Genomic DNA, 18943 nt, shown 5'->3' with positions numbered 1-18943 from the left:
GCTCTTCAGACTTCATGGAGAATGTGTGTGTGTGACATGTGTGCACATACGTCCTAACACTGCAGATATTACTGCAGTCTTGACTCACTAAACTGGATCTCTGCTAGAGAAAAGATATGGAATCAGTCATGTAAATTTGAGGATAGGATAGCAAACAGAAGTGCATTCGGGCAAACCAGAAAGAACGAAGGTGGATTTCTTAGCACCTGGTTCTGTTGGAATAACGTGGTTAGTGTGTCCATTTGAAAAGAGAGGCTGTTTATTAAACTGAATTAAAGTACAGTGAGTTATAATTCAGAATTTGAACCTCTGCTGAGGCAAGGTTGGAAAAAATAGGGAATTGGGAAAGAGCTGCATTAAAAAGATATGACAGATTTTTTATGTTAGAACGGGTAGTTGTGATCTGAAACTTCCCTCACTGACCTGATTTCCTGAGCATACATTGGTGTAGGTACTTCAGACACTTGTAAATACTTGTCGGCTACCTTCTTCATTTCTTATCTTTGTTTTAGCATAGGGTGAGCTCTTTTGGGTATTTTTGGTTATAGCCTGTGAGGGAATTATTATTATAATTGTTTTATATATCTATTTGGTTTTAGACATTTGAGGGACTGTATGCTACAGTCACTTCAACTCAAGTTAGCCTAAGCTTCTTGAGCTTTTAGGGTAAATGTAATCAGAGTGAGCATTAATAGGAGTAAGAAGGGTGGTTTGCTTCATATGTAGAAGTCTGTCTGTAGTATTAAATATTTTTTACTATACAGAAGAGACTTAACTGTTTAGCAGTTGCACTAGAAATTGATCTCTAAGCTTCAATCATGGGTAATAGTAACATAAGTTTTCTGTATGCCACAGTAAGCAGAGCTACAGGAATATTATTCAAAACAAATAAAATTTAGCCATTTGACTTTGCAAAGTAGTACAGTTGCACTAAATAAAGTCATATCAGGAATTCAGTAATACAAGCTCTCTGAATGTGGTTGCAATTGTTTCATAAGTGTCTTAAGTGAAAAGAAAAGCAAAATGAAAATTGAATCTCATCCTCTGATAGTGAATGAGGAGAGGGTTTGACAGTTGCCTGCTCTGCCACTTGTAATGAAAAGAAATAGAATTACTTGTGTTAATAGTTTCATGGGTAATAACATACTGTTATTATAACAGTGAAGGAGACCAATGACAAGTTAAACATCCAGTTGCAAAAAAGGTCAGTGCATGGTAAAGATGATGGCTGCACTTACATCAGATCTGTGAGGATGAGAGCACGTGGTGAATTTGTGGAAGAGAAGGCCACAAGTTGGAGATTTTAGCTGCCTCATGCAGTTTTACGATTGTTTCTGAAGATCTGTTAGTCTATAAATAAGTATTAAAAGAACATGTTGATCAGGTGGAAATAATGTCAATTACACGACCCCTAGAAAGGGAATGTGTCCATTATTTAACTTCTGCATAATTTGAAGTAAATCAATTAGAAATTAGTGGCAACTTGTCCACATTTAGCTGAAGAAACAGTAATGTCTAAACCAGACAAATGCTACAAAACTCCATTTAAGGTGTTCAGGAGAACTGGTAATCTTCCTCTTAATTCCTGTCACTTCTAACAATGGTGCTTATGGATTCTCCGTGTTGTTCTTTTAATTACGAGTTAGAAATTCTGTAGCTGAGTACCTTGAACTCTTGGCCTTAAAAAAGTATCCTTAGATACTTAAATCATCTCTGGATGAGAAAGGAGCATCTCTGGGTGCAGTTCTGATCTGTTAAATATGTAAGTCCATGGGAAGGGGGCCTTGAAACACAGCTTTTACACTAGAATGCTGAAATGTGGATGGAAACTACAGATGTCTAAGTTTATAAGTCACAGCTGTACTCATAAATTAACAGCCAATATTTTGAACTGCTAAGAGATTGTTTGTTAGTAAACTGTCCCTTCTGTCTTTTCCTAGTCTCTGTGAACGATGAATATCCTCCCATCAGCCTTCCCAAGTGTTGTATATATTGTGGAAGATACAAAAATCTCTTATAACTTGTTGTTGTAATAATTTACAGTGAAACTATTTTCTGTTTTGTTCACCATTGTGTTGGTGGCAAATAGAAAAAGAAATCTACTTTATTGCCGTGCCCTTGAATCGGTGCTGCCAATTTTAATGCTGTTGTAATTATTTTTCCCAAATACTCTATTTAATTTCTTCAATTCTTGCCAGGCTTGGGGGCAGGAAAGCAACTTTATGGGGGAAACAAGTCGTGGCTTTGTACAGTGCTATGAAATGCACAGAGTAAACAAACGAGGGGGTGAGGGATGGGGATAGAGTGGGAGTTTGTTTTCCTGCATCGCTTCACTTTTCTTGTGCCAACAGAAGGGTTTTTAAAAGGAAAAGAAAAAAGAAAGAGGCAAATTGGATTGTTAGCAGTGTCTCTTAGGATCATAAATGAAGGGAAGATTGTGTATGTAATTCATAAACATCCTGAACTATACGCCTTCTATTTCAACTTATTAGGGCATGAAGTAGTGCCTGCCAGGTTAATTTCTCACTGGGGAATTCAGCATCCATGCAGATCTTAATTTCCTCTTCTATACAAAGCAGTGATAAGGGAAGAATAAGGGTATTTGAATATTTGATTCCAGATAATTCAGCTAAAAAATAAGTCTTTTAGAAGAAGCTGCAAGGCAATTATAGTTGCTATTTTAAAATTAACTTGGAGAGTAGCAGGAGAATGTTTATTTGTTCCTCATATAAAATATGCTTTTTGTCATGCGAAGAAAACCCTGTACTTTACAAAAATTTTCTCTTTCATAGATGAAATTACTGTTTTGAGTACAGGATGTTGTGGGCAAAGAATAAAAAAGAAAAACCATTTGCAAATATTTTTTCTCCATTTCCCATCTGCCAAAGGAGCAATTGAATTTGTTAGTATGGAGCAATGGTCAATGCTCTGTTTTTTTCATGGTTTTAATGGTTAAGATGCTTTTAATGGTTTACAGGAGTTCCAGCTTAGTGCCTGCTTTTTGCTTCTGTGATGGGATAGCTGAGCATGACCAGAGTGAATCATCTGTTGGCTCTAAACAGGGGTGGGACCAGATTTTTATTTAAGTAAAACAAAACCAAGCCTCAAAATTCTTATGAAGTGAATATTTAAGAGACCCAGAACCTCTTGTTCTTTTTCTAATTCCAAGTGTTGCTTTAAACTCAGTCATGGGTGCTGACTTATGTGATTTGGGAGAGTCGGATTCAGCTGGTCTAGGAAGGCAGTTTGGACAGATTCCTAAAGTTCTGTTTCAGTATCAAGAAACTTGTTTTGTTTGGAGTTTTTATAGTATTTCTCTTAAAACACCTCAGTGGTCAGCAAAGTTGAATTTCCAGGTTTTGTGTTTGGAACGATTAGGAATTGTTTATGTTAAGGAAATAATGGGGTTGAGAATAACTGGGAGTTAAAGAGGTTGGTTTTGGTGGGTGTTCAGTCAGCTATTTCCACTACTGCCGCTGGAGACCAAAGCTGTGGAGTTTTATTTGTTTAGAAGGGCCAACTGTGGCTTTCTATGGACTCCTTAAACCCTTGTTGCATAAGCTTACCCATATTTTTGGTTAAAAAAATCCAAAACCAAGCAAACACACCAAAATGCAAAATCATTACATTTGGGAATTAATGATTCCCAAAACAGTGCCCAAATTCCAGAAACTAAGCCAAACTTGAGTAAATTAGATTCTACCCTTTTGTGGTGCATAAACCTCCTATGGAGATGCTTTTAATGTTTGTGGAGGAGTGTACTCTGTTAAGACATGGTTTTGCTGGTTTTTAGCTCTAATCTTATTTTTATGATCTGTTTTTTATTTAGCACCAGCAAACATTTTTAAATCAGCTGAGGGAGATCACCGGTATCAATGACATCCAGGTACTACAACAGGCACTGAAGGTAAGATAAGTGACTTGTAGCTGAATGAACCTGAATGCATCTTAACTGCCTCTGAAAGCCATAAATCCAACCCTTTCTTACTCTGTCCCTCTCTTCCTTCCCTTCTTTCCTTTCCTTTCCTTCCTTTTTCCCTTCCCCACTTGAATTTTTTTTGGAGGGGGAAAAAAAGCTAATAATGATGGCTTGTTCACTTTGCATGGACTCTTGTTCTCTTTTGGTACTGACCTGAAAATTAATCAAGTGTTCAAAAATGAAAAGACAGGAATGTCATGACTTGCCTTTAACCCTTGTGTGAATTGTTTTGGGATACATTGGTGCTACTACAGATGATCAGCTCCTGAGGAACCAAGTGGTGCTTTCTAGTCAAGGTGTGGCTGTTTTCTACCATGCACAGGCCTTGCTCACTGTGTAGAATGAAGAACTGCTTGAACTTGCCAGCCTTTGCTAATTTGGTATTTTTTCCATATTCTTTCAACCATTGTAATTTATTTCCCAGCATAGAACAGTTCTTTGATGCAAGTAAAAAATGGAAGATCTCTGAATTCTGTTTCCCTTTGAATAAATATATATAAAAATTTTAAAATGCTTTGTCTCCCTCAAGCAGAACATTTTAGCCATTTATACATGGTAAATGAGGATTTAGTAATTTAAATCAAAAATATATATCTACACAAAAACAGGTAGTTGTTGTTAGCATGAGTCATGTGCACAACTGCTTTTCATAAGCCAGGATCTTTGGCTTTAAAAATGAAACTGTATATTTTCTGAAGAATTTGTCTGACTCCAGTGAATGTGCTGGTTTGTTGAGAGGTTGACCTACACTACAAGATAGTGGTTTTTTTTTTGTTCCTGAAATAAGTGAAAGGCCACCCAAAACAATTTTTTAATAAAATGTTTTATCTTTATTTTGGTTAAAAATACTAAAACATGAAGAATATGTCAAGTTTGCAAACTTTCTTTTTGAGTCAGTATTTTGCCTGACAGTACAATGCCTATTGATTTGAAGTTGCTAATCATGTCCTTTGTTTTTAAGAAAAATTAAAGAAAGGGTGAGAGGACTCTCACTTGTTTGTTTCTTTTTTTAAATCTTCTTAAAGGACAGCAATGGTAATCTGGAGTTGGCTGTGGCTTTTCTCACTGCGAAGAATGCCAAGGTTCCCCAGCTAGAGGAGGCAACTTACTACCAAACAGCCCTTCCTGGGAATGACAGATACATCAGTGTGGGCAGCCAGGCAGACACCAGTAGGTATCTTTTCTTTTCATAAGTTTAGTTTAAAGGCATGGGAAATAAAACCTTGCCGTGCAGATAATTCTTACTTATCAATTCTTAGATTATTATGTATTCTCTCTCTCCTTATCTCAGTGGGGCTTGTTTGGGTTTTTTTTTGGTATTCTTTTTTGTTTGTTTGTTTGTTTTTATTTTTTCTTTATTTTTTATTTTGGTTTTATTTGAGCTACCTTTAGGCATTACCTTTACATATGTGTCTGATACTGATCAAAGGGTGAGTAACTGGGTTTTCCCTCTTTTTTTACCTTTTTTTTTCCTCCCCCATATTACAGGTTTTATTTTGGGGTCATGTAGTAAATAATTTAAGGCAAAAGCTGGGTATTCCTCTGTCAAAACAAACTTGGACAAGAGTCTGTCATTGTTTGTCTTGATATGTTAGAGGTTATCATTGTTAAGAGTAGCTCCTCCCTGACAGGAATGACTTTCCCAAAGAGAGACGTGGGAGGTTAAGTGTGAATTTTGTACTAAAAGAGTAGGTATTTTATATATGAAATAAGCCTTAAAAATATACCTGATTTTAAACAATTTCATTTAGTTGATACAGGAGGTCCCACAGCCTATGTTTCTCCAAGTCTTGCAGGTTCTGATCCTCTGCTTTTGTGTATAGTTATTTTTATGGGGAGAAAAAAGTAAAAGTGTTCTGGGGATGAATATAGGAAATAACATAGAAGTAAAAGTCAAAGTAAGTTTTGTAGTGGGATTGATATCTGTAAAATCTTGAGTTTTTTGATGCTATAGTTACTTTACACTATTTGCAGTGCAGATGGAGAATATTTTAATTACATATCAGTTCTTTGGCCATATATCTAGTACCTCTATGTAGATTTTATTAAACAAGTAAGATTATTTAGTGCCTCCTGCAGTAGGATTTTTCCCTTGTTTTCCTCATGATGGCTTCAATGTAAAGAAGTTTAGATTTCCTTCTCACTTGTACAATTATTTTTTGTCTGTAGAACCTTGACATGAACTTTTTAAAATTCTTTCTTTAATTAGAGATGAATTTATTCTCAGCATGTCCAATCTGAAAACTGCATTTAAATCCTTGGTATTATTAGCAACCCTGTATAAAATGTCCTGAGTGCATCATAGGTAGTTGTGTTATCCATGCAGTAAGTTGTGGTGGGTGGCTTGAGGTTTTTTGTGTATTTTTTCTTTTCACTCCTTTGGAAAGAAAACACAAAACCTTGCCCACGTGTTTAATTTTCAGTGTCAGAAAATTGCTATTAAGGGAATGAAGCTATTAAGAACAAATTCACCACTGTATCATAGTTTCTAGTACTGATAACCCCCTATAGTAGTGGAATAGTAAGCTGGATTCTCTTGGAGTCTGTGTTTAATTAGATTTAATAGCAATCCCATTAATAGAAGTATTTAGTTTTGCTGTCACTTACTGTGCTGTACAACCTCACTGAAGAAATGAGGCGACAAGGGATATGAATCAAATCTGCAAGAGCTCACATTACCCACGGCAGATGGTCAAACTGAGAAGGGTAGGTCTTGAGTTGTGCATTCCAAGGTGAATTTCGGGATTCTCTTCTCTTCTCTGGAGACCTGAAGGCACATTCCTTACAGTTATACAGCACGACAAGTCAGTGATCAAGAAACACCAACTGCTGTGGGAAAAGTAGGTTTTGAACTTTTTTTTTTTAAACCTCTTTAATATCTGGTCAGGTCCTCACTGGCAACAAAGATGAGAGCCCTTAACCAGTCTTTGCTGTTTTAGTTAGACTGAAAACACACTATGAGATAAAGGCATCTTTGTGAACTTTTCATCCTTTTGGAGGACTTAAAAAGCAAGAACTGAACACCTACAGCAGAACAAAAGTCAAAGCCAGTGTGACCATGGAGCGGCCCCCCAAGCTCCTGTAGCAATCTAGTGAATGTTTCTGGAAGAAACCTTTCCTTGTAATGGCCTTGCCTGTAATTGTTTGGATTCTAGATTTTAAAAATGCTGTGTACCAAAAAGGCCAAGTCTCAGGGCCCTGTGTTAGTGAACACTGTCTTGTAAGGGGGTGTGAAAGGGCAGTGACTTGTGAGGAGAAAATGGAAGGGTGGGGAATCTTCAGCAGATGGCTTTGACCGTAACTGCTCCCTTCTGCAAAAGAACACGTATGAGCAGTTCTCAGTGGCTATGCTGAGTTAATGACAGGATCTTGTCTCTCAAATTTGATTCCCTTTATTATCCCACATGGGTATAATTACATTAATTAATTAAAACTCACCTTTACTGTTCCTTACTGCTTAACTACCTCTGTGCGTTTGGAATTTGGGATCTTAGGAGTCAAGGAGCTTTGTGGTCCTGCCAAGTTAAAGCATCCAAACTGGGAAGGAGAGAGTCACAGATAAATAGTAGAGCTGACTTTTCTGCCACAGAAAACCTCCAGCCATTTAGAGAGGCTGTTGAATGTATCAGATGTGAGCTTGACTGACTACATTTCTTTGACATGGTTACTTAGTTAAAGGGGTAAAATGTTACTGTGTACCATTACAGCCCCAACTGTGCCCTTCCAAAATGACAGTGGTCATTAGTGGTTTGGGAGTTGCAGCCAGGATGGTAGGAGGTGTAAGGAGACCTGTTTTGTCTTATTACCAAATGCAACATTTCAGCAGCTGCAAAAAAAATAATAGGTTTTCATTAAACCTGCTCCATCTGTTAAACAAAGACTGACTTGCAAAATCAGTGTTACTCATGATGCTTGCCTTTTTGTCTGTTCAAAATGGCATGTGCAAGCACCTGCAAATGCAGTATTTTCACATCAACAGTGATGCAAGCTTAATCTGATCCTTTAGCAAAGATGGTTTTAATATTTTGACTCTTTTCCTTCTTGTACTCTGTGAGGGGAAAGTGCTTAAGCATTAGGTTTTCAATGTACAGATGCACACTTTTTAGTCCAAGGTAATTTTAACGTTTCACTTGGTAGAGGAAATCCTAGGCATTGTACTTAAAGAAAAACAAATGAAGTTTAGTAGTACTTCCAAATATTTTAACTTTATTTATTTCTCTAGAAACCTTTTTATTCCCATTTGAAGTAATTTTGTGTATTTTCATCTATGGCTGCACAACAAAACTGTTGGATTGCTAAGAATGTATCCATTTTCTTTTTATTATTGAAGGAACTTGAAGAACCCAGGGTTAAAGTAAGGAACAGAGTGAAGAGATGTGTTTTGGAAGTTGTGTTGTGTTCCAATGAAACAGCTGTCAGGACAAATTCTCTCCTTCCCTTCTTTTGAAAATGCAGTTCTTTTTCATCAAAACTGAATTATTAGTCTTTGCAATTGCACATTCCATAGCCAAAGCAAAAGATTTCAAGCCCTCTTATAAGGGGATATTACAGTGTAACAATGAAATGCCACACATAGCAATTTGAGGATTGTAGACTTTATGGCTTCTGGCTTTTTATATCTTCCTGTTCTTACTTTGAGCCTTTGCATGTCTCAAAAGTCACTCAACTCTTGCCAGTGAGGTAGTGTTTAGGCTCAATGGTACCTACATCCTTCTGAAGTGGTGTTTATAAAATATTTCTTACTGTTCCATTCTAGAGACTGAAAATTTTATAGGGTAATTTCTTTTGGAGCTTCACTGCCCGTACTTTTAGGCTCCTAGTGTCTTGCCTAAATCCCTTTTGCTTCAGGTTAAGTCCTTTACTCCTTGTGTGCCCCTGTGAAAATTATAGCACACTTCATTTCTTTTATCTCAGATGACATGTTGCATGCTTGAAGACACTGTATCAAAAGACTTCTCTCAGATCTAAATGAAACAGCCTAAATTCCTTTCAAGTATTTGGATGCATTTCCTATACCTATTGTCATTTTTTTCTTCTCATCTAGGCCTTCTTTAGTATGCTTTTTTCCTGAGCTGTGGCACTCAAAACTATAATGAAGACATCAGCTTAGTTCTTAAGAAAAATAGGTGAATCTCTATAAATATCCATGTAGTACTCTGACAGAAGTGTAACACTTCCTATTTTCTTCAGTGCTGTGATGATGTGAATTGCAGATTGAACATGAGTCGGTTGTAGCTCCTGGATCCTTCTTGGCACAAGTCCTAGTCAGTCCTCATTCTCTAGCTCTTCATTTATTGTTTCTGGGAGTAGAATTTGACAGTGGCTTCTTCTGTCACCTTGCCTAACTCAGCCATCTCTGTGTCTTCATGACATTTCCTTCTATTTCAAGGATTATTTGTGTCATCTCCATCCAAGTTCCTGGGAGTTTTGTCAGCTTGGTATGTCAAGGTCCTCGCTTCAAAATGTTGGGAGTCTTGTACCTTGAGGTCCTCTTCATCCTACAGATTCACTTGTTGCTTTGTGTCATGATTGCCTCTCTCCTTCCCCATCAGCGGGAGAGTCTTCGGTTTAAGGTGTTATAATTGCAGGATTTTGTAAATACAGCTGAGATGAGGAAGGTGGTGGCCAATATTTACAAGCTCTTGCACCAGTACAGCAGTTGGAGTTGGCTGAATTGCTGCAGGGTTGCTGGGTGCTCTCCCCACATGCAGTTTTAACCAAAATTGACATACACAGCCACTTAAATGCCTTTGAATCTTCACGTTAGGAGCCTGAGACCACTGTGAATTTAACATCACAGAATAGGTGGCAGTATGTAGGATCTTGCTTAGCTCTGCTTGTAATAAATAAACCAGATGCAGTCTCAACTCCCTTTAAAAAACTTCTATGTTGTTTATGTGTTGAAATTGGAATGTTGCTGCTGAATTTTCATGCTTTGCACTGCTCTGTTGAACCCATGAAGGCTGCCCCTTCATTTTTTTTTCTCCCTGTTCCAGTTGTTGCATCACTGTGGATGTTTATTGCCTATCCCTGAGTTCAATTGCTACTTCTGATCTGTCTCTCATGCTGTTTCCCAGCCTACTTAAGTTTGAAGTTCCTGCTCTCTGCCTCCTCCTCATATAAGTACCAAGTCAACAACACAGTAATTATTTTAATGACCTAGACAATAACCAAATAAGAGCCATTTATTTAAATGATGATAGAAATTTCCTAAGTAAACAGATAAGTTGTTTTTTTTTTTAAAAAGGAAGATCTATGGGGATAGAAATATTGTGTGTATTTATTATACATACACTAGTATTTGTCTCAAATTTCAATATACAACTTAAAATTGTTTTGTAGAATTGCAAACAATGTCAAAATCTCTGAATCTTATGTATCAAAAGGACACATTATTATATAATAATAATGTTGTAAACCAAGAATACATTTCTTAGTAAAACAGATGATTGATTATGCATGTTAGTTTTCATTGAATAAACACACTAAACTAGACTGCATTGATAAGTTTCTTCACTTATGGAGAATTTTTTTGTAAGCAAAATATTATTAGTCACAGCCTGGTTAGGAATGTTTGCATTTTCTAAGGCTATTTGGCATTAAAGTAATAAGTACCTTTACAAGGATGAGCCAGTGAGAACTGAAGTGTTCTGTGGGCTAAATGAGAGGAGTATTACAAAGCTGGTATGTGTAAGTTAAAGTCACATAAATTTGGACAAGAGGCATTAGTCCCATACCTTTAGGAAATGCATCCTTCAGCTATCACAGAAAAAAACTTGTGTGTCTGATAAAACTTTGAGGAAAAGTCTTATTTTTTGTTTTTCTTCAAACTCATACTTAAAACAGTAATCTGTTGGTTGGATAGGAAACTTCAGCAGCTCGGTTTCATGAATGAGTTCTACTACTCATAGCTGCAATATTAAAATGAGAAAAAAAGAAAACTGCATTATTTTCATGTATTATATGTACATTTGCATAATGTGTAACCATCTGAAAGGAATGGAAAATGTGGAGACCAGGTAATATATATAATTTTTTTTTTTTGGTTTTTAACACAAAGAGTTTAGTTTCAGACTTATCCTTCTTTTGTGACTTCTATTGAAGTCTTCTTTATTATCTTGTGATTTAGGATTCAAGTTGTATGTGAGGTGTTGCAGCTTAATGAGTTACTGTGTGAGCTGTAAAGACATTAGCTTAAATGTCAAAACCATTTTTATGTTACATTTGCTATGAACTAAAAGCTTGCATGAAATAGGTTACCATGGATGAGCTGATATTAATAAATGTATTTTTTGACATAAATTATGCTAGGTAAACCCTCTGTGACTTGAAATGATTGCACCACTCATATGTAGTGGTAATATCTGGGAGTGTGTCTTCACTCTGTTGTCTTTTTTTCACGCAGAGCAGGAGCAATGTACGGATAGAACATTTCTAAAGAGAATCCTATAGTCTGCTCTACAACCCTTGCATGCCAAAACAAACTCTTTTGCCTCATCTGCTTTTGGAAAGCAAATGGAAGTAAAAGATTTGGAATTTTAATATTAAAATTACGTAACTTCTGGTAATATGAGTGGTAATAAACTTCTAAACACATAAGGTGGTGGTATAGATTAATAAAAATTAGAGAGCTAAGGAGTTGCAAAGAAGTTGAATATTTTAATGGAAGTGAGAGTTGGAGTTGATCCAGATAGATTTTTGTATAATGGAGGAGGTTTTGTTAAATACATCATTTTCACCTACATTGGATTCTTTTCTAGAGAATAGTCCCCCATATAGAGAAGCTGACTTCTTAATCTAGCTTTCTTTATTGTCATGTAAAAATGTCATCACTCTTACCTGACTAGACACTTGCTCAAGGAACATTCCTCTCTGTAAGGAAGTGCAATCCTACACTTGTCCATCAGCATGTGTGGCTGCTGGGTTGTGACCACTATTCCTACTTTGAGAAATGCAGCTTGGCTCCAGGGAAGATGAGGTGCAGCATGTGCCTCCTTGTAAACGTGCAGAAAATACAGCACAAGCACCACATTTTAGAATATAATAGGTACTGTGTGTGTGGTGAGGGGATCCTCTCATTTGTCAACCTTTCTATTCTCTTTCTGCTGTCAGACTGTAGGACAGAGCCAGGTTTGCATGTAACCCAGGCTGAGGTGGTATTTTTTGCCCAAATTATGTTATTCTCAGCATATTTATCAAAACTTCTCTAGGGGAGACTTCTGCTGGTGGTGGTTGTAATTGCTTTAGTACTTCTGGAGGAGAATTTCAGGCATCTGAGTTGAAGTACCCTTCTGTTACACTGGAAGATCTGAGCTGACTGCAGAAGGCCTAAGAATAAAATTAGGAAGTGCTGCTTTTATAGCAATAGTGTTTTTCCATACTTCTAGGTCACGACAGATTGCCCAGTATACTCTGCAGGTAAGAGCGCTCCCTTTAAAGGCCCAGTAAATAAAAGAGAAGTTCAACCATTATTTGGAGAAAACAGGGCTGAGTTTAAAATTAGGTTTTGAAGATGCTGGTGTTAACAGGGAAGTTTCTTTACAACTTGTTTTGGTTTCAGCTTTTTGCAAGGACAGGTTATCCCATTTTCTGTTCGTGTGTGACTATGGCAATGATTTTTGTATATTAAGTTTAGTGGTTTTTTCTGATCCACTGAGGAACATCCCAAAAAAGAAAGCCCAGAGGAATAGGGGAAGCTACAGTCTCTACAGTGGGCTGTCCCAAGTAGGAGAAGTCAGAACGTAGGCACACAAGCTTTTTGGAGTAACTGGGTTCGCCTGTGGTAGGAGAAATGCTGACCAGCCTCTTGTCTCTCTTTGTGAGCAATTGCCAATTTCAAATTTGTATCTCTTTCTCCCAGAGCCTTTCAGCTTCTAATGGCCAAACCCCAGGCTGGAGACAAGTCCCTTTCATAAGTCTTTGGGTAAACTTTGCCTTGGAAGAGGGGGCTCAAAGCAGCTGATGCTCCGTGTGCGTGTCTGATATTGCACGCAAGTGTCTCTTTTGCACTATTCCTTTCCTTCTGTCTGCCTGACTTGGAAAATGAGACTTCTGACCCTTGAAATGGTGATATCCAGTTGACCTTATAACCAGTTGACCAGATAACCTTGACTTTTTTGAAGGTCTTTTGCAGCTAATGGACATTCCTGTAGGCTCTAGCTGCTCGAAAAACTTGGCTGTGCTTGATGGGGACATGATTTCTGTTGTGGTGTGTAGTAGGATCCCACCTGAATTAGAAGCAGGGGTGTTGTTGTTGCCCACAGGAATTAAGGAAGTTTATGGGGGATATCAGTCTTTGATCCTTTGTATAATAAGAGCTCATGAAGAAGGCAGAAGTAGAGCTGTTTTCAGTCAGTAGTCCATCCAGAATTCCCCATTTATCCAAGTATGGATCCTCATTTTCTCTCCAGTTTTTGTTTTTTTTCATGTTGAGATGCGATACTTTCAGTAGATGAAATTGAATTCAAATATGTTCAGAAAAGGAATGTACCAACAGGATAGAAAATAATTAGGTTGAGTAAAGAACTGTTCCGCTTGTTATGAAACTGTGTGAAAGTATTTGGCTTACCAGGGTACAAAAATACTTGTAGAATTTGGGGCTGTGTTGGGAAAACACTGTTACAGATTCCTTCATGAGGAGGAAAAATCAACTATGCTCAATTAAGGTATCCTTTTTAAGTAAGGTCCTCTTCATCATGTGTTCCCTGAAGCAACTGATCTCAGTAGCTGAAGTAATGCATTTAAGTGTATTGCTTTAAGAGAACTTTCAGAAAACATGTATTCCTAAATTTGTCCCATAGCCTTGTAAAAGTTAAGAACATTAGGAGCAAGGAGAACTACAGCCCATCATGTCAAGAGTGAGCTGCTGAGGTTTTTATCTGGCTTGGAGGCAGAAGGGAGCTGTTAGCAGGGTTAGTGGTTGCAAGAGTGTAGGGCACAGGAGGGATGGACTGGAATGGTGCTCAGCAATCCACGTGGGCTCTCTCCTCTACAGTAAGACTTACCTTTCATTCTGTTTCACTTTTAATTTTGAGAAAGATAGTTTTGCTTTTCAGATGTGATTGATCTCACTGGAGATGATAAAGATGATCTTCAGAGGGCAATTGCCTTGAGTTTGGAGGAATCAAACAGGGCATTCAGGGAGACTGGAATAACAGATGAGGAACAAGCCATTAGCAGGTAAACAACCAACTTATATAAAGCAGAAATTAAATTAAAGAGTTGGAGATTGGCCTGTATTGCTTTTATAAACTTTTAACAAATAATAACTTGTTTACTTTTACTTGTGCTACTGATATGCCTGGCTTCAGGATGCTGCTTTAATGTATTGTATGTTCTACACTGGAAAATAATCTATTATGTGCGGACTAGGATTTAATAACATGTTTCATATTTTTGTATTTCTTTAAATATGGAGGAAGTGGATGGAGATAGAGAATGTGTGGTCATATTTAAATAGGAACTAAACCCAGAAGTTTCTCTTGTGTATCAGGTAAAAAGCAACAAAACCAAAATACAAATTAAGAAGCTAATAAATACTTTGCCCTGTTTTTTGCAGCGTTCATTTTACAATAACGTTTTCTTCCCTCTTTGCTAAGGATGAGATTGAGGGAGTGGGTAATAATATTGTGAGTTGAGGACACTAAGAGCAGCTGCTCTATTTTAGCAGATGAAGAATGTTATTAACTTTTTTAACAAGTAAGATTTATAGGCTTTGAATGAAGTTCTGAATTTCTAGTTTTATAAACATAACTCTCTCAGTTTGGGTGTGATAAGAGTCTTTGGGCTAACTTTTGGTCAGATTTTATGATAACTTTTTGTACAGCGTATTTTTTTTGGTAATGTTGATACAATTATGAAATATTTGTGACTTGAACTAAGCCTGGGTGTAGGGTTGTGTGGGAGGGATGTTGTTTCTTTTTTTCCATCTGTCACTGGCCTTGGGAGGAATGTTGAGTTTTTCATTTGTGGCTGGCCTTGTTCTAAGGGAAACAGGCAATGATTTGATCCTCGATAGGAGGCAAAGTACTACCTCTTCGTAAAAGACCAATTTTATAAAAAAAAATTTAGATGTGGGAGATTAACCACAATAATTCTTTTTCTCAGTTCACTGTGTTTGACAGGCCAAATGACTTATTAGAAAATTCCATCTCTGAGAATATGGATATTTTATTGCTTTATTTGTATTACTTTATCAACAGTAATTTTCTTTTCCCTTTTGAAAAATAAATATGCTAATTGTGAGAATAAACATACTCCTCTGCCTCCCCATTTGTGATAAAAGTTGTCTTGTTATATGAATTTAAGATAGCATATTTTAGGAGGAAAGGGTGGGATGAAAGGGATTTATATTCTCATTAACAAGTGGAAGAAAGATGTAAGGGGTTGGTTTTTTCTAAAACCTCAGTATGTGCATGTATGCAAGGGGATGGTGGAAGTTCTGTCCAGTTTTTTTTCAGAAGGTCAGCTCTTGCATGTTCCTTTTTGAAGGGCAGAATTGCTCTAATTGCAGAGTTGTGATTAAAGCTGGCACTCAGAGAGATGGACCTATTTCTGGAGATGGAAAATTTTCTCCCTCTTTTTCTTTACCCAAGCCTTGACTGCTTCTGCTGTGTTCAATTCTTGGGAGCCTTGAGGATTTAGGATTTTTGCTGTAGACTTTGTTTTTTACTTTTGAAACTAACCCCGCCCCCCCTTCCCCCATTTGATCCTACCTGCTTAGCCCATAGTATTATTAGTGTTATGAATACTTAGTATTTAAGTATTATAAATACTTTTACTTAAATTACAGTGTATATTTTTCTGGCTGCAGAAAATAACAAAGGATGCTTTTGGTCTTATGAAATAGAGACTTGCATTTTGGTCTTATGAAATAGAGACTGCAAAATTGCAGAGAGTGACATGTGCAATGTCAAATGAAGATCTTGCAGGTCATATCCTCCTTGGTGCACTGCACCACATGTTCTATGCTTGATGGAGGATTCTTTGGATCACTTATTGGACAAATTCGTTTCACAAAGCCATGCAAAAAATCACTGGAGGATCCATAGTATTTCATGACACAAGGAAGGGAATGTAACTTTGCTTGTGAATGGAGGCAGGGAAGAATGAGGATCTTGAAGGTTTTGGCAGCATTGAGACATTAGATCAATTCAGTAATTTAGCAAGAAGCACCCTGAACTGATGACAAATTATGTCAGTGTTGAACAAATATAGGAAGTTCAGAATTCTTGAATTCTTGATCTGAATTGTTCTATCAGTTTCCTTAAGGACAGAACTTAGACTGGTTTTATTACAAAAAGACAAAAGAAAAAAAACCACCCCATTTTGTAGTTAACACCCCACTGAAGAATGTTGGCATTCCAACAGAAAGTGCATGATCTGTGCAGAACTTTGCAAAACAAAAAATAGAACACTGTGGTTGTAAGCAAGTCAAACTACAGCCATTTACTTTTGATTTTCTAGATAAAACAAGAAGCAAAAATCAAATAGGAGGTCAATAATAAGCAAATTTAAACTGTGGAAATGTTTAATTTTTTAAAATGTAGGCCATGTGCATATTTAAATAGTTTTTGCTGCGGTGGATATTTTTTTCAAAGGTATTTGTAGTGGTTTGGAACCTAATTTGTGCAGATTTTGTTAGTGTTTCCAAGGGAGAATTAATGGAATTTCTTGACTTGTGTAATTAATGTTGTAATGCACATAGAATTTGTCTTCCTGAATGTAATTGCTTTAGACTACCTAATGAGGACAGATGTGATTCCTGCGTAGGTGTTGAGAGAGTGCATCTGAAATGTCCTAGTGTCCGAGCTGAACATCTTGTACATGGCAGGTTTAAAGTCTTTTCCTGTTTCCTCTTTAAATCCCTTAGAGAAATGTGCTTGATCAGTGTATTTCCTGTTGTGAAGAAGTTTCTCCTCTTTATATTACTTTCTGTGTATTGAAGTCTGAAGCTGGTGAAAGAGGGCTTCACTAGGGAAGCCAGTGAGATATTACTGGAAGGAGAAATCAGCTATGGCTGTGGTAATGCCCCTATAAAAATGAGTCCATGCTGTTAGTCCATAAAGGATGTGCACAGGCCCTGGTCTTTTTTTTTAAACTGCTTGGGACTCTGTGCTGTGGTTAGGCATTGTGTGTGTAGATGCAAGGTGGGGTTGTGGAATGTTGTAGAGTCAGGGATGTATTCCTGGATGTCCAGCTGTAAGACAGTCAGTCACAGTACAAATACCTTCCTGAGCTCTGTTAGCTGAGTAAGCTGACAGAGTGGGCTGTTCTGCAGCATGTTGAGTGGGCTTCCTTAGAGTGTGGTTTGGCAGAATCTTTGTGCTGTGGACTTGCCTTGCTGCGGGGTGTTTTGCTTTGTCTGGTGAACCCCCTGCAGTTCTGCGAAGATGCTTGGCTGTGCCCAGCTTGTTACAGAGAAATAAAACACTGCTTTCAAGTCTCATGCCAAGCCTGGCATTAATAAACCCTTGCTACAGAGGATTCCAGCCCTTGGAGATGAGGAAACTGTAGGTCCTCTGAGTTGGGGGCGTTGTCAAACTCTGCAGACAGCTAGCTGATGGCTCTGTGCTGGAGAGACTGTGCTGTTGTCCCCAAGGATCACCAAGTAGGGCTTCTGCTCTGTCATCAAAATTGCTAAATCCTTGTAATAACTCTCTGGAAGGATGCTTGTTTTGTCAAGCAGTGTAAGATTCTTGATCCAGGTGATGTCCCAAATTTGTGACACTATGAAAGTAAGACAGTGAGCATTTTATATGGGATATCCTCATTGTGCTAGTAAATACATTTAGTTATGTAGCATTCTAGCTGATCATTAGGTTTCTATTTGCTGTGCTTACTGCACTTTATTTCACTTTTCATTTTTGATTTGACTGCATCACGGCTATCATTATGTCGGAAAAATTTATTCAGCGCATAGAATGTACAGTTATTGCATGTGCTCTCTGAGGACAGATAATGTTATAAGTAGAATTAAGGAAAAAATACCATGATGCCTTCAGAAACAAATACTTTATTAACACATGGAAACACATTTTAGGTTGAGCTAGAGGGGAGTAAATCCCTTACGTTCTAAAGAAACACAAATTCCAATACAAAGAAATTTTAGCAGGTAATTAAGATGATGAATGGTAATACTCACGGGGTCAGGGAACTTTTTCAGTTTGAGAGCATTTATTTTTCTGAACTTGAATCTTGAAATACCTTGAAATATCCTTGAACTTCTGGGGAGAACAAAAAAAGAGTTGTTTTTTTTACCTGAAACGCAAGTTGTATGAAGTAGGTATTGTAATCCTGTTACAACATCATTTAAATTTATTCCAGTCTGTCAATCTTCCTGTCAGTTTTAAAGGTCCCTTCAATTTAGTTTAAACAAGATTTTAAGCAATTCTACCTGCATGACAAATTATTTGAACTATGTATGACATTTTTTTAATGTCCCCATTGACCAACTTTTGCTCTCAAACCAGAGATACACAGGTCATCCAAGAATTTTGAAGGACTGTATTAGTGAAAAGGGAAATGAATTTGACTGTTTCTTTATATTTTTGGGTTTTCTTAGTAGAAAAAAACTATCAGAAAAGACTCTTAGAACAATCAGGGTCAGGTTCCATCCCTATGCAGTGTTTGAAGAGATGTCAGAACAGACTCTTGTGGATTATATGCCTGTCCTTTGAGTGCTGTTTACAGGGTGGCGTAAAAAATAAATTGATTAATCCCTAGGAAATTACCACATTTAGGTTCTTTCTGAGACAGATACAAAAGTGGTATTTGTATCAAATGGTCTCTCAAATTTAGAATGCCTCTCTTTTACTGTATTTTTTCTGAAATAAGTATCAATGACAAATTAGTAATATTCCCCAGAACAGTTATCTTCAGCAAATTCATATGATGCTTCATAGTTCTTAGTAAGATAGCTTTTTTTTCTTTGATAGGAACATAGCTTGAAATAAAGATGTAGGT

At 37.1% G+C, this 18943-nt stretch overlaps 1 protein-coding gene across 2 annotated transcripts in view; it reads left to right on the top strand.

Moving 5' to 3' along the window:
• Positions 1-18943, top strand: part of USP25 (ubiquitin specific peptidase 25) — an 88358-nt gene that overhangs the window by 17471 nt on the left and 51944 nt on the right. For both annotated transcript variants that reach the window (XM_084226566.1, XM_084226565.1), the window contains exons 2-4: positions 3830-3907; positions 5005-5149; positions 14035-14158. In XM_084226566.1, the coding sequence (XP_084082692.1) occupies positions 3830-3907; positions 5005-5149; positions 14035-14158 (347 nt within the window). The remainder of the gene's footprint in view (positions 1-3829; positions 3908-5004; positions 5150-14034; positions 14159-18943) is intronic.

This window comes from Fringilla coelebs, assembly GCF_963513975.1.
Source record: "Fringilla coelebs genome assembly, chromosome: 2".
Classification (NCBI taxonomy): Eukaryota; Metazoa; Chordata; class Aves; order Passeriformes; family Fringillidae; genus Fringilla; species Fringilla coelebs.
This window is presented reverse-complemented; position numbering and strand designations above follow the sequence as displayed.